We start from the raw sequence: 15,470 nt of genomic DNA on the forward strand, positions 1-15,470 counted from the left end.
GAGAGCAGCAGGAGAGTCGGCAGCTCATCGTTTATCTCTACACGACCTGTGATGGACACAAGACTCGTCTGAATATTTTAGCTATTCTTTCTGTTCAGACTTCTGAAACATGAAACTTGCATGTCACTGTGACCTGACTGTCTCGTCTGCACCGTAAATTTATATGGAACAAATCCCACTATCAAAGAGCTGAACCCTCGTATAACCACTTGCAATTAGTGGTTAGTTCCTTCACGAAAAGGGCGGAGCATACTGACATCATACAAACACTGGTCAAATTCCCGTGATGACCCAGTTTAACTCAGTAAAGTAGTAAAGTAAATCACGACGACTAAACTACTCGGCTTCTCCCTGTGCTGTGCCCTGCAGCTTTCTATTCTCTCTGTTTTATTCCTTGCAGTGATCACTGTGGAGATTTACAGTAAAAATTCATAGTGGTTTTTTTTTTTTTTTTTTTTTTAAACAACAGATCCTTGATTTCAGACACAAGTCAACAAAAGCCGCTTCCCATTTTAGGCCAGCGACCATCTCGCAAAAAAAAACTGAGGCTACAGTGAACATGTCCCAGGCCAAAAGCCCATTTCCTCAACAGTTAATTATTCATGTAGAAGACATGAAACTAAACTCCTATACAAGAGAAAAGCCTTTCATTTTATTATTCATATATTATTCATATCATTGAGCAATGAGGATGCAATACTAGTGTAGCTTGGGTAATGTTGAAGGACTGAACTGATCACGTTCACCTAAATCCAGTTCTAGTATTCTCCAGTAGCGACTCATCATAATCTTTAAAGTGACGGATGGATCAGAACAAGAAGCTGGAGAGTTTCTCTGTCCTCCCGGAGTTGTTACGTCTGTGCTCGTCTTTCAGGTTTCATGTTGTTGAATCTTGCACGTTTGTTTTTTCTGACACTCTTTCAGGTGCCTGAGGCTATTTCAAAGTGCCAGCGTGCAGGCATCACCGTACGCATGGTTACTGGAGATAACATTAACACGGCCCGCGCCATTGCAACCAAGTGTGGCATCCTGCTGCCCGGGGAGGATTTCCTGTGTCTGGAGGGCAAAGAGTTCAACCAGCAGATCAGAAACGACAAGGGAGAGGTGAGACGGCTACGAAAATGTTTTACTGCGGTTTATTGTGGCCTACAACTGTGTAATTAAAAATGAACCTAAAGCTGTGTGAAGCTTTGAAAACAGGCTGCGTCCAAAATTCACAGCAACTTGAGCATTGATGTAATTTTGGCTGATCGAGTCCTTGAGCATAACCTGTGAACAAAAACATCCACCAGTGCTTCCACATCCTGCAGACACGGAGCGAGAGTCCAGCTGTGGCGGCAGCTGTGTTGAAGCTTAGTTTGATCGTAGTGTGGAAGCTACACTATTAACTTTAAAAACAGGTTGCACCATGCAAGTTAGATACAATGTATAATTAAGATACAGATTCCCACCTGATGGGAGCCACTTCTCATCAGCTGCTGTCATGGAAACAATGAGAAAATGGTAGGGAGTAAGGATATAAGAATAATTTTCTGTCAAACTACATCATTTGTGATTTTCTGCTGCATTCAGTTGAATAAAGACTTGGTTCTTTGTAGCATGAAGTCGTTCAGGTGTTTCCTTCTGCAGAGTCTTTTACACCAAGATGAATATTTCACAGACTTTTGTTGACGTCGTTTTGATTTATGACCATATTGACGATGTGATGCAGCCAAACTCACCTTAGGAAAGAAAATAGTCCGAGATCCGATAAATGATGGTTGAATTGTTAACGAGGTGTCGGACAAACACGTTGTATCATATATGAGCTAATTCACACAAACCATTTTTAATGTTTCACTTTTCCAGGTGGAACAAGAGCGTCTGGACAAAGTTTGGCCCAAGCTGCGCGTTCTGGCTCGTTCCTCACCGACAGACAAACACACTCTGGTCAAAGGTGGGTTTGTTCTCGCAGGGATTCAGTGTTATATTGTAGGATGTATATTGTATATTGGTTAGAAAAAAAGAAATGCAGTTTTAAACCAGATCTCATGTCGGTTGAAAATTGAAAATGTTTGTATTTTTAATTCTTTAACAGAAGGAGAGAATTTGAAATATTGACACGCTCATTGAGATGGAGAATTGTTTCTTTGTTCCACTCTGTTGATCAGGCATCATTGACAGCACGGTGGGTGAAACCCGACAGGTGGTGGCAGTGACAGGAGACGGCACCAACGACGGGCCTGCCCTCAAAAAAGCTGATGTTGGCTTTGCCATGGTAACCACTTCTTTTTTTATTTTCACGTCTTTTTTTTTTTTTTTTTCTGTCATCTTTGTTCGCCAGCTCTTCACTGCTTCACTCATCTGCTGCTTCAGTTAGCTCTGCCTCATTACCAGAAGAAAAAAGTCCTTAAGTTAATTACATTTCTAACGCAGCCATGAAATAGGTATTTTCTCTAAACATCATCCACAGTAACGCCTGAGTGTAATGCCATGGAATTATTAAGATAGCTGTAAAATGGAATAATAAATCAATAAGTGTTGAGCCCGGATGCATCAGGGAGAATTAATCTGCCTTTTTTATATTTTTAGCTTATGCATTATGTATTATATACAGTAAATAATGTCTTTCAGTGATTTTGCATGTTTTATCTTCGCCAGTTTATTTGACAGTGGAAACATTACAGTCACCCACAGCATGATGGGAACTGTAGTGTCAGAAACTCAAAACATACAAACAAACACGTGCATTACAAATGATGCCTGGTGAGTCGTATCTCTGAGTTGACTCACATAACCTGAAAATAATAGTACAGTAATAAAGCATTATATGATATGAGACTAGAGACTGGGATTAAGGGGCTTCTGGGGTCTGTTGGTTCAAGGCCCTAAATTCAGTTGTGAACCAGAAGCAGCAAGTGATTCACCTGAGGAGCAGAGACAGAGAGTGACTGAAACCCGAAGCAACGTTTGTCATCAATGAATGTGAATGAATCAGATGCTGATGATTATTTGTTCATTAGATCAGAAAAGATTCACAGCAAGGAGTTTCTCTCAGCTGACATCGCAGCACCAAGAGCTGCACTGAAAGTGATCAACTGAATATTTAAGCGGATACTTACCGATTAAAATGGCCCATGGATGCGCTCAGTAACATCAGCTGAGCTTTGTGTGTTGCTGTAACCTTTATTTACTGAGGAAAAGTCATCTGAACACCAGTGTCTCCTGCAGGCTGCCGAGCAGCTGCTGAGCTGTCAAACAGCTCCCTGACAGTACTCACTGTTCCTAAACACATCACGAACACACTCTGGGGACTTAAACCAGTGACCTTCCAGATACTAATGTGTCCCATTTGGAATCTTTTTCAGTTTGCACCAAGTGTCCCAGTTCAATTATCACCTGTTCAGCTGGAAAACAGAGCGATTCACCTCCGTCTGTTTGGGAGAGTCTGACTCTGCAGAGAGATGCAGCTACTCAGATCACAGCTTCTTCATGGTTACGTGGTTACTGTTAACATGAGACTAATTCTCCTGTTTTATTTTCACCACCACCGTGTCGTTTGACTGGGTTTAAAATATTCTACACTTCAGCTGTATTTTCCTCTACACCAGGGACGTCAAACTGAAATCACCTGGGTGTCGCTGGCTGAGTTGTTCTCTCCTAGAACACTGGGATGGGAAAAAAAAATCCAGTATTTGTCAGTAGTAAATTCCAACTATATCACCTGTGGAGCTGAGCAGCTGGTCGTCCCTCCTCCTCTCCCTTGTATCTGTCATACTGTGGTGGAGGTACAGTAGGATAATGGTGCTGAAGCAGGAGCTCTCCCCCTGCAGATGCGACTGACAGTCCTATTAAACTTTCTTTAAGGTTTAGAAAGAGACAGGTGTCAGGTGTCTCAGCTGCTGCTTCCCAATCTTTTTGGCTTCTCACTTCTGTTACTACTACAGTGAAGCAAGTGTTCCCCTCTCAGATTGAGGAAATGTTATAATTATTTTTTTTCCTTTTTTTGTGTATATATGTTTCTTCTTTCCTATCCCACTGATCATCTCATGACCCCTCAGATTTAGCTTGGGGCTGCTTTTAGCGGATCCCATCCATCACGATGGGAACCACAGTTTGCTAAATTTTAGATGTGAAGTAAGAAAACCCTTGCTAGAAATTAAATAATGACTCTATGGTGTGGTACAGTAGTTTCAGACCCCTGCTTTAAACCCACGAAGAGAGAGTCCAGTGAGAGTAAACAGAACACTCATTGATTGTGGTCGTGAAAGGAAGAATAACTGAGACGGAGACTTTGAGAGAACAACGGCGACTAACAAAGAAAACTGACATCGCTGTTAAATTGAAAATAGAGAAATGATGATGATGTAGCCTGAAGTGTCATTTAGCTCAAATCTGCAGCACAGATGAGGTTGATGAGGCAATGACAGGACTGAACTCAGTAGCAGCCTGTCTGGTCTTCATGTCTGATTTATTCCATGTGCCATAAGTAGAAAAGGGTCAAATGAATATTTGATTTGGTAGATCAGCTCATCCTCCAATCAAATAACTGATATCATTATTGTTTTGTTTTTTTTTCTTGTAGTTGCAGTATTTGAGCTTTTGAACAGCAGACACTGGTTGATACTGAAGCTCATGCTCTGGTTTCTCCATTTAGATTCATCTAGAAATAAAATGCAGCATGTTGTTAGTTATAGGATAAGTCTAGTGCAGTTTTCTTATTGTCAACACATTATTGTCTGTCTTATTGTCTGTGGCACTCAGCCCCAATTTCCTGAAACAGATCATGTCCCTCTGTTTCCTGACAGGGAATTGCCGGCACAGATGTTGCGAAGGAAGCGTCTGACATCATATTAACTGACGACAACTTCACAAGCATCGTCAAGGCTGTGATGTGGGGGAGGAACGTCTATGACAGTATCTCCAAATTCCTGCAATTCCAGCTGACTGTCAACGTGGTGGCTGTGATCGTGGCGTTCACCGGCGCCTGCATCACACAGGTAGGCTGCAGGCTCCATGCTGGATCTGAAACTCATGTGTGGTCACTGCTCATCGCAGCTGCAACAGACGCACCAGGATGTTCATGTACATTGTATCAAAACATCATATCACATGAAGTGGTTTATCATAGACACAGTTATGTTATGGGATATCAACCAACTGTCTTAGGCCAGGAACACACTGGATGTGTCGCGTGTTCGTCCCAGCTGTTTTCATTTCAGCGCACGTTAACAGGTTAGAGCGGACACGGCTGCGTCGCGGCTACGTCGCGGCTACGTCGCGTGATCTAGAGATTTGGCATCTGGCCTATTTGAGTACAAACCTATTTTTTTTAACGATTTTAGCAGTGACATTTAAGTGAGGTTGTCTGTCATAAATAAAACGGAAAGTAATTAATAATGAAGAGAAATCAAACATCCCAGTAACCTGCAAACTCTGTAGAGAGATAGAGCTGCAGCAGCAGAGACACGGGGGGTGAACACACACACGTGCTTCTCCGCAGCAGCTCAGCACCGCCAGCTGCCGTTGTTGTCATCGTGTGCGTGTGCGCGTGTGTGTGTGTCATCATGGCAAACAGTGGTCCTAGAGACACCTACTGTAGCAGGAAGCACCTCTGAGGCAGTTTTCGGTGCTTTGGCAGGTGTTTACATGTCTGTCCGTCTGTGGACAGATTTTCAGTGTGACCTTCACAGGTGTGTGGCTGATTTCACAATGAAGGCCGAGTTTGAAGATGGGTGTGGTTTGACCCGTGGCTACTGGCTGGTGTGCAAGATGGTCTCTAGTTGTTTATTAAATTCATTTTAAACAATGTTTTAACTCTCTAAATAGTACTACACATTTTAGTTCATCCTCAGCGTTGCTCCCTAGGTTCACCTCTTTCATTGAAATGGATTTATTTTCTTTATTTATGACCAGATACCTTGAAACCTTGAATCAGGCTGAGCATCACTGACTCAGGACAGACTCACAGAGCTGCAGTGTGACTTTAGACTCTTTACGTTTTTAGAGACAAAAAATACTTTGTATTTCTTTAACATCAGCAAGTCCATAATATCTTCTTCCATATTATTCTTCCCAAGGAAGAGTTGCTTTTGTTTGATTGTTGAACCTGAGCAGAAGCTTGTGTTTTGATAGGTTGATTTAGTTTTGCAGCTTGTTGTTGTGTTTGATGCATCTGCTCTCACGCCCTGTAAACATCTGTAAATCATCTGTAAATCTCTGTCACCATATCCACAGAAACAATAAGAAAAAGCTAATAATCTGTGACTTTGATGTGGCCGTCTGGCTGCTGTGAGGAGGCGAGGCGACCGTGTCACATTTTTTTGTTTCATAATGTGTCTCTAATCATGAAAGTGAACTCCTGACACAATAAAAAAAAAAAAAAAGTAACTTGCGACTGTGTATTAATTGAAAGGCTCACAGCTGGCAGGACCGATAACTAACTCGTCTACAGAGCGGAGAACAGAAAGTAGGCTAAGATACAGCCTGAAACCATGGCAACACGACACCATCATAATCCTGAAATATACCAGGGACTCAGCAGGTCTGTGGTCTCTGTGCTGTGTTTATGCTCACTGATCATTCAGGTCACTGAGATGTTGATACCGATGATTAGAGGATGGCAAACTGATTTATGTCCTTATTGTTTATACAGAGGATGGTGTGTGTGTGTGTGTGTGTGTGTGTGTGTGTGTGTGTGTGTGTGTGTGTGTGTGTGTGTGTGTGTGTGTGTGTGTGTGTGTGTGTCCTGCATTTACATGCATTTGAATCTTAAGAATAGGATATATATATATATATATATAAGAAGGCCCTCGCTCCAGAGTGTCGATGGAAACACGAGACCAGTTTGGATAATTTTCACTTTTTAGTGTAAATACAATAAATTACAGCACAACAAAGCAAGCCCAGAGTAGATGTGTGTATTATGTGCACAGGAGGAAAAAACACAAATTGACAATTCAGTGAAGATTTGTAACTGTAAAGAGGTGATCTCCTAGCACCTGAGAAATACTGTATATGTCTTCCATATAAAAAGAGGGATCTTAGGTGACCTTTCACAGATATACATTGTAGTACATATAACACATAACACATGTAACCTTCACAGTCTAACAGGCAGAGAAGCTGGTTTTCTCCTCACCTCCAAATCTATCAACAGCTAATATGTAGGATATAACAGCAATATCAGCTTCACAACAATATTAACAGAACTGAACAACATGTAATTATGGTAAGGCACTAGGATATGTAATATAACTGAACAAGGACAGAAAGGTTACAGCTGTTCCAGCGCCCATCAATTAAGTCCAGCAGTGACCAATTAGTCAGAATCACATATACATGCCCAGTACACTTTGTTAACGGCCTGTTTTCCAGAATAACGATGCGCAAAGCCGAGTCGTGACTCGTCACAACTCTGTGTCACATACAGAGTATGGGAAGGATAAAGTGGGCCACATTTTTTTTTTGGCAGCAGGAACTTTCTCCTCTGCTCACTGTGCCACGAGATTGTTAATTAGTGACTGGTGGCTTACACGCCTGCACATGCCCAGCCTCCGCAACAAGTCAGACCTGACATGAGCCTTTCAGCAGGATCAGTCTAACAAGTGATAGATTGTGAGGCAAATGTTTATTGTTTAGACCGATCCTGACAACACACTGCTGTTATGCTACAAGTCGAAACAAAATGGAGATTGGTTATTGGTTATTGGTTGTTGATGATCATTTCCTATTATTGTTTTCTCATTCAGATTTATATTCCCTTCTGTAAATTAAATGTCTGACCTCCTCCTCCTCCTCCTCCTCCTCCTCCTCCTCTTCCTCCTGCAGGATTCCCCTCTGAAGGCCGTCCAGATGCTCTGGGTGAACCTCATCATGGACACTCTGGCGTCTCTTGCTCTGGCCACCGAGCCGCCCACCGAGTCTCTGCTGCTACGTAAACCTTACGGCCGCGACAAGCCGCTCATCTCTAGGACCATGATGAAGAACATCCTGGGCCACGCTGTGTACCAGCTCGTCATCATCTTCACCCTGCTCTTCGCTGGTGAGTTAAACCAACGTTCACAAGGAAAAAAATTGTTTTCTGACCAAAAAAAAATTCGATTTATTTTGCGGATCTTCTCCTGCGTTGTTTCTCAGGTGAGAAGTTTTTTGACATCGACAGTGGCCGCAACACTCCCCTGCACTCGCCGCCATCAGAACACTACACCATCGTGTTCAACGTGTTTGTCATGATGCAGCTCTTCAATGAAATCAATGCCAGGAAGATCCACGGAGAGAGGAACGTGTTCGAGGGCATCTACAGGAACCCCATCTTCTGCAGCGTGGTACTGGGCACCTTCGCCCTGCAGGTAACTCACCATCATCACTATCATCATCATCATCAGAGGAACAAGATATATCATGTTTAGGAGACACAGACAATACCTGTTAGGAGGAACAAGTCATTGCTGGTCAACATCGCCGGACTTTCACTTTAGGACTGCTCCACCAGAGTTCACACAGCTAACACGTCCCGTATCTCTCTCCCTCCTCAGATCGTCATCGTTCAGTTCGGAGGGAAGCCGTTCTCCTGCACGGCTCTGACCATTGACCAGTGGCTGTGGTGTGTGTTCATCGGTGTGGGAGAGCTGCTGTGGGGACAGGTGAGACCAGAGCCAGATCGACAGGTGCCTTTAGTCTCATCAAACAGCATCAGCACTGAGCATGATATGTCAGTGTGAGCTCTGAGAATGAACAAGTACTGAGAGGATGAAGAGGTGGATACATTGAGCTTTGTGGCAGCAAACTGTTGCCTGTCACACTCGCGCTGCTGCAGCGTTGCCATCACGACCATCTCCATGGTAATGAGCTCAGCACATGAAAGCAGCGCGACTCTTGTTTACGAGCGCCGGGCGAAAAACAAACCCAGCGTGTCAGTCCCTCTGTGGATAGACACAAGCACACACCATCGCATGTGAGATGCTGTTAACATGAACACTCTCATACACACGGGAAGAAAAGTTCAATTGTAAGAAGCCTGATGGGTTCAGCTGAAGGGTAGAGACAGAAAGATGCTGACAGAAACAGACTGATCTCAGGTCTGTGAGTTATTTCAGAGGTAAAGTGCCTTTTGTTTCTTCTAGAGAGAGAGAGAGAGAGAGAGAGAGAGAGAGGGAGGAGGGGAAGGGGACAGATGTATAAAAAACTGATGTGCAGCTGTAGCTGGAGGCTGGGTCTGTCTCCCTTCTGCCTTTTTAATTGAATAATGAACAAACAACACGTCAAAAACATTACAACAAAGCAGGTAACACAATATGATAGAAGTTCAGGACACCTTCACATCTGATGTTGATGTGATTAATAGTATGAATGCAAATAGATAAAATACATTCTACGTGGTTTACACACAAAAATAATCAAAATATTTCCACTAGTTCTTGTAAAACTTTAGCAGAGCTTGAAATGTTTGTTAATAGTAAGAATTTTGTAATGAAACAATTATTGACTTTTAGAAATTCAGTAATAAAAATCAATGAACTGTCATCAGTTTTATTAGAAATTAAGTTGTCAAACTTCCACTTTATGTCAGGAAAAACTTTGTTCATGATATTGATCTCTGCTGTTAAAGAGGAATTCCAGAAATGTAATGTAACACAGACAGATTAAAAGAATGACTGAAACAGCAGAGTGCAAGATATTCTGATTTTAAGCTCTGGTATGGCTCAAACGCCCAAAACTCCTACATTTCCCATAATGCAACTAGATACAAACCAGCAAAACCATGAATAGCTTATATCATAAATGTATACAGTGCGGTCCAGAAGTCTGAGACCACTTTCCCATTCACTTACATGCTGTCATTTGTTGTAGCATTAGAAATGTGATTTATCAGTTTTTGAGACAGCCCTCTGAACCCCCCACCCAAATAAAAACCCATTAACAAACGTATTTTATCCATCACACTCAGCTGATCTCGGCCATCCCAACTCACCACCTGAAGTTCCTGAAGGAGGCGGGTCACGGCATCACGAAGGAGGAGATCCACGAGGAGGAGCTGACGGAGGGCGCCGACGAGATCGACCACGCCGAGATGGAGCTGAGGAGAGGCCAGATCCTCTGGTTCAGAGGCCTGAACCGCATCCAGACGCAGGTATGACGGCTTCGGCCTCGCCGTCACACTCCCGTCACACCGCCACGGCTAACTTTATCGCTAACTCTGCTTTTTGTTTTAAGGTTTTTCTGATATCAAGTTTATATATTTAGTGATATCAAGATGGTGTTTATGAAGATTATCACATGACTGTTCTGTCAGAGCTGCAGGAAACATCAGTTACTGTGGTAACACAGAACTCAGGAAGAAAACAGTTTGTTTTGATCAGTTGTTTTGTGAATTATTGTTTAAAAATCTAAAGCTGTTGAGGTGAATTTCTCTTTTGTCGTTTGCAAATCAAAAAGAAAATCCAAATCCAGCTGCTCCTCTTCCTCCTCGCCAAACAGCCACTGAATCAGAGACAAACTGTCCCACCAGAGACGTTGTGTTTCATCAAGACAATCAGAAAACGCTTCATTCACTTCAAACATTTCTGACAGTTTACATGAGCTGCAGTTCATTTTAGTTAAATCAGATTCAAACTAGAGTTAGCAGTAAGAGGAGAGTGGCGCTTATTAGCTCTGGGCTAATTTGGTTTGTGATTTTATGAAACAATTAGTGAAGCGCAGAGACAATGGTCGAGAGAAAAATGAACACACATAATCTTCATACATAGACCTCAGTAGACGGCTGATAAAATGAGTTCCTGTGTCTGAAAACTAGAGGCAGCGGTTGAATGAAAACTTTATATATTTACATTTTAGTTCAGGTGATCAGAGTCGTAGATAAAAGCAGCAGCTGATGGCACAAACTGTCTTCTACATTTTTTGTTGGAAAGGCTTTAAAACACAGAGGAGTGTGCGGAGGTAAAACTGGAAATTTAGCACACACACACACACACACACACACACACACTGTAGCTGTTGTCCACTTAATTTCACACTCTGCTGCTGAGCTCCAGCACAGAACCACTTCATTAAAATACAGAAATTAAAGACGGTAACCAGCGTGGGACTAAACACTTTGCATATCAGATATTTTCATTAGTCACTAACTATGTTTCCATCCAGCTGTTTCTATGCACATTTTCAATCCGTGAGCGTAAACACAGTAAATTCTAAAATGAGTTGAAAGGTTTAAAGAGTTTTTACACTTGGCTGAAGTGGAAAAGTTGGTGTATTGATAAAAGCAAAATGCTTAGGGGTTTAAGACGAACAAAATCATCAGATCTTTGTAGAGCGATGAGGAGTTAATACCTGAAACATATTTCCATCATGTTCTTGACATGGTTTTCCTTCGTTTGAGGTTTGCCTGGCGCTATTTTAATGTCTTCTCGCACCTCGTCTTCTGCAATGGTTAAACGACACCTGGCTGGAGAATTGGCGCCACCAACTGTTTATCTCAATGAACAAAACAATTAGTCAAATAAAATTATATATTAAAATTTGCATTAGATTCAGATGGAAACCTGACGAGTGTCGGTGGTAAACAGCTGCACCAGTGACTCATCTCACAGTCGAGGACTTCCTCCTACCTTCCACCTACAAGATGGATCAACACTCGCTGAGCATTACAATGTCCACAGGCAGTCCTATTCAGTCCCTATGGGCTTCATTAGCCTCTATGCTAACACCCACCTGTAGTAACAGCAGCCAACGCTCTGCTTCCACACATTCACACACACACACACACACACACATACTCAGAGAGGTCAGGTGTCTTCCTCTCAGCTGTGGACTAACTTCTGCTTATTGTGGCTGGAGGGTAAAGACATCTGAATTGATAATGACAAATATCTTCTTCTTTGTTGACTTGAGTTTTTCAGTTTGACCTTCACACTTTTTCTGAAAAGCCTCAAAGACTCAAACTAACAGACATAACATCAGGCTTTTCATGTGTTTTAATATTTAGATGTTTCCTCTCCAGTAAACAACCAGCTGTATCTGTTCTTTCTTTTCATTCCTGCAATAATCACATGAACTTTTCAACAAGTCAAACCGTTCTTGATCTTGGAAACGGTCGTTGAGAAAACCATCTTTAATAGCTGGGTGCAAAATCTAAATCTGAACATCTACAATTCCATGACTACGTGACAAAGTCCATCTGCCGGTTAAGATCATGCGATACGATCGAAAGCTCAAGAAAAGCTACTAAATGTGCGGACAGGTGCGTGATGACAACCTTCACCTGGCCTCCATGAAGCAGCGGAGCGTCGTGACAGAGGGAAGTGAAACAAAGCTCTCGTCCTCTTCAGTCTCTCCACCATCAGACACGCTGTAGAGAAAAGAGGAAGCTCTCTCTTTTCTCTTCATGCCTGTGTATCTGTAATATCAGTCTGTCATCCTCCGGGGATGGGAGGATGAGGGGATGGAGGGGGAGGCAACGAAAGGCTGCAAGCTAATTAGGTTCTTATCTTTCCCTGCTCCTCTTCCTGTCCTCCTCCTCTCTAATCCTGGTGGGCAGCGTTGTGCCGCTCAACGCCTCGACAGTCAAACACAGTGGGGGAATAATTGGTACAAGCAGCAGCACTCACTGCTGAAACTTTATCAGTCATTCCAAGTGACACATTTTCTCCTCTTTCTCCTGTCTGCACTCCTTCTCTCTCAAAGTGCTTTCAGCCTGATTCAAAAGCTCTTTATTCATTGTTGTTTCTTCTTTCATCCCTTCGTTCTATCGGAGCTTCTTCTGGATTTTCACATTTTGTCTTTCGCTAACTAAATGACAGCTTTCTCTCTCTCTTCATGCTTTCTCTCTCAAACTTTGCTCCTCTTCTCCTCACTCCTAAAACCTCTCCTTCATCCTGATCTCTCCATCATCCTCTTCTTCCTTTTGTTTCTGTCTCATGTTCTTCTTCCTCTCTCCGTCCTCTTTGTCAGCTCGATGATATTTTCTCTCTGCTGCAGAACAGATCGCCTGTGTTTATCTCATTGGAAGATGGGATAAAAAAAGATGATATTTTTTCAGTAAATGGGTTAAAATGTGTCGAGAAAACCAGTGCAATAATCCTTTCAAAAGAAATCAGAATCTCTCTGTAATTATTTCATATTTCTTCTCTCTGCCACAAACAAAAGCTAATGAGTGCATTTGCTTTCTCAAGCTGCCAGTCAAAAAGCTGCAGACGAGCCCCTCCTCTGCAAAGAAAGAAATCAGTAGAGCCCATGGAGCTGCATCGCTTCAGGAGACTCCAGCTACAATGTGCACTGAAGGGTTCGATACCAACTTTACAATCGCGCAAAGACACATTTAAGCCTCTGCACCAAAAACGTGCTGAGGTCTGACACCCCGTCAAAGAGAGGACGGTTTCGGTTGAGCTGATCCTCTTCTTAAACGTTCGGTTGACCATTTGTGTTTGGAGAAGCAAAGCTAAAGGCAGCAGTGCCCACACCTACTGTATGTCGTCATCACAGGTGCACATCAACTCCTCAGACACTTGGATGCCACCGCCGTCTTTCCATTAACGCTAGTCAGTAGAACAACACCAGTTTTATCACATTCACTCTCTGGACAGGCTCGTCCCAGCTACTTGCACCCGGACCTCCTCTTCTGTCTGTCCGGTGTTTGTTGCACTGTGGACATGAAACTTGAAACTTAAAACCATAAACACAAACTTTAGCTCGCAGCATCTTTAAAACTTTCTCTAACCTCTCCAGAAGTCTTTCCTACCTCCTTGTTTCCTCCCTCCTGTCCTGTCTCCTTGCTCTGTCTCTGTCTCTGCTGTCTAACGGTGTGTTGTGGCTGTCCTTCCTTCAGATGGATGTGGTCTATACCTTCCAGACGGGCCAGGCGGCGGTGCCAGGTGCCCTGCGCCGCCAGCCGTCCGTCGTCAGCCAGCACAATGACGCCACTGCCGCCAAAACTCTCTCTAGCCCCACCCACGTAGGACTTAGCTCCTCCTCTTCTCTCACCAACTCGGCCGGGGCTCCACCCCCTGCCGCTGCTGCTTCTTCCTCTACTGCAGGCAGTGAGTCGGTGACCGGAGGCCAGCTAACACCACGCTTCACGCGGCTGGACTCTGTCTCTTTTTCTCTGTTTGAGCTGCATGAAACACTGAACGCTGCATGACTCACCCACTAAGTCCATCAGCAGGTGTCTGCACGTCCTCCACTAGTCTGACGAATCTCAAAGATTATCTGAGCTGTTATTATTAATAACTGACTGAGAAAACGTGATAGTAATTTACATGAAGCTGCAACTGATGTGAAGAGTAGTTAGCATGACTCCTGACAGGAACATAGGACAGAAACTAAACTGGATGTGGTTAGCCTAGCTTAGCATGAAGACTGGAGGGAGGGGGAAAATACAGCACATCTACCAACACGACTAAAGCTCACCAGTTAAAAACTAATATTGTATCTTATTTAATCCATACACAGACAGAAATATAAAAACCTATTGTTTTAGGAAATTACTGAGCCTTTTTATAAATGAGGTATTTTGACAGATGTACATCTTCAGTAGAGATGCATGGGACTGGGGCTGTGTGTCGTACATGGGACACGGGAGACAGTTCGAAAAATATAGAATATATTCAGCTTAACCATCTAAAAACTCTGGAGCTTGCAGACAACCTGATCTGTGTTTCCATCTCTTACTCGGTTTCCACGTGCTTCCTGCTTCACCTTCCTCTGCTGCAGCCTTTTCTCCATCTCGATATCTCTCGGTTTTTGATACTTGTCATCAGTCCCCTCTCAGCCTGCTGCCGCTCCTCCTGCATGTTGTGGACGTGCAGCTATGAACCCTGATGCGACTTGCTGCCTGACGAGTCGATGACAGATAACAACTGTTGGCACACATGGCCAATGAGAAGAGAAGGAAGCTGTGAATCCTTCTTATTCGTGACAGAGGAAAAAAAAATCCCTGTCCTATTTTCTTTGTTGTTTTTTTTTCTCTCTCTCACTCTTTTCCTCGGAGGCGACAGCCTGGGCACCAAGATAATTTTATGGGTTAATCCTGAGCAGGGTTAAATCTGTCAGGCTCAGCAAGTCTCTCATGGTTTAACAGCCAAGAGCTTTTTAACTTGTGAGCTGTGTGTGTGTGTGTGTGTGTGTGTGTGTGTGTGTGTGTGTGTGTGTGTGTGTGTGTGTGTGTGTGTGTGTGTGTGTGTGTGAGACTGTGACTGTTGCATGTATGCTCTAAGCTGCAGTGCTCAGCCTGCAGCTCTCCTGTGGTTCAGTAATAGAGAGCTTTGAACTGCAGGGTTATTAATTATAATGAAGAGTGTCTGCTGGTGCGTATAAATCAGTGTGATCAGCTGCAGCCTCTGTGGATTCATCACAGAGGCTGTGACTTTAGGCAGCGAGAAGAGAGCAGCTAGAGGACAAAATGATTCTGGCTCTGAATGTGATTATAAATACTTTACAGTGTGCATGTGTTTGTTGTTTTTCCCAAGTGAGTGTGTGTGTTGTTTACTGGGACAGGA

At 43.2% G+C, this 15,470-nt stretch overlaps 1 protein-coding gene across 8 annotated transcripts in view; it reads left to right on the forward strand.

Annotated features, from left to right (window-relative positions):
* LOC111219522 (plasma membrane calcium-transporting ATPase 1-like) overlaps positions 1–15,470 on the forward strand; it is an 86,843-nt gene that overhangs the window by 66,587 nt on the left and 4,786 nt on the right. For 5 of the 8 annotated variants that reach the window (XM_022742224.1, XM_022742223.1, XM_022742228.1 and 2 more), the window contains 8 exons: positions 925–1,104; positions 1,849–1,936; positions 2,151–2,257; positions 4,788–4,979; positions 7,810–8,023; positions 8,119–8,330; positions 8,517–8,624; positions 9,929–10,111. In XM_022742224.1, coding sequence (XP_022597945.1) covers positions 925–1,104; positions 1,849–1,936; positions 2,151–2,257; positions 4,788–4,979; positions 7,810–8,023; positions 8,119–8,330; positions 8,517–8,624; positions 9,929–10,111 — 1,284 coding nt within the window. Of the gene's footprint in view, positions 1–924; positions 1,105–1,848; positions 1,937–2,150; positions 2,258–4,787; positions 4,980–7,809; positions 8,024–8,118; positions 8,331–8,516; positions 8,625–9,928; positions 10,112–13,801; positions 14,013–15,470 lie in introns of all 8 variants that reach the window. The other 3 variants (XM_022742227.1, XM_022742229.1, XM_022742230.1) reach the window with 2 other exon arrangements.

This window comes from Seriola dumerili, unplaced genomic scaffold, assembly GCF_002260705.1.
Source record: "Seriola dumerili isolate Sdu_G_001 unplaced genomic scaffold, Sdu_1.0 BDQW01000066.1, whole genome shotgun sequence".
NCBI lineage: Eukaryota > Metazoa > Chordata > Actinopteri > Carangiformes > Carangidae > Seriola > Seriola dumerili.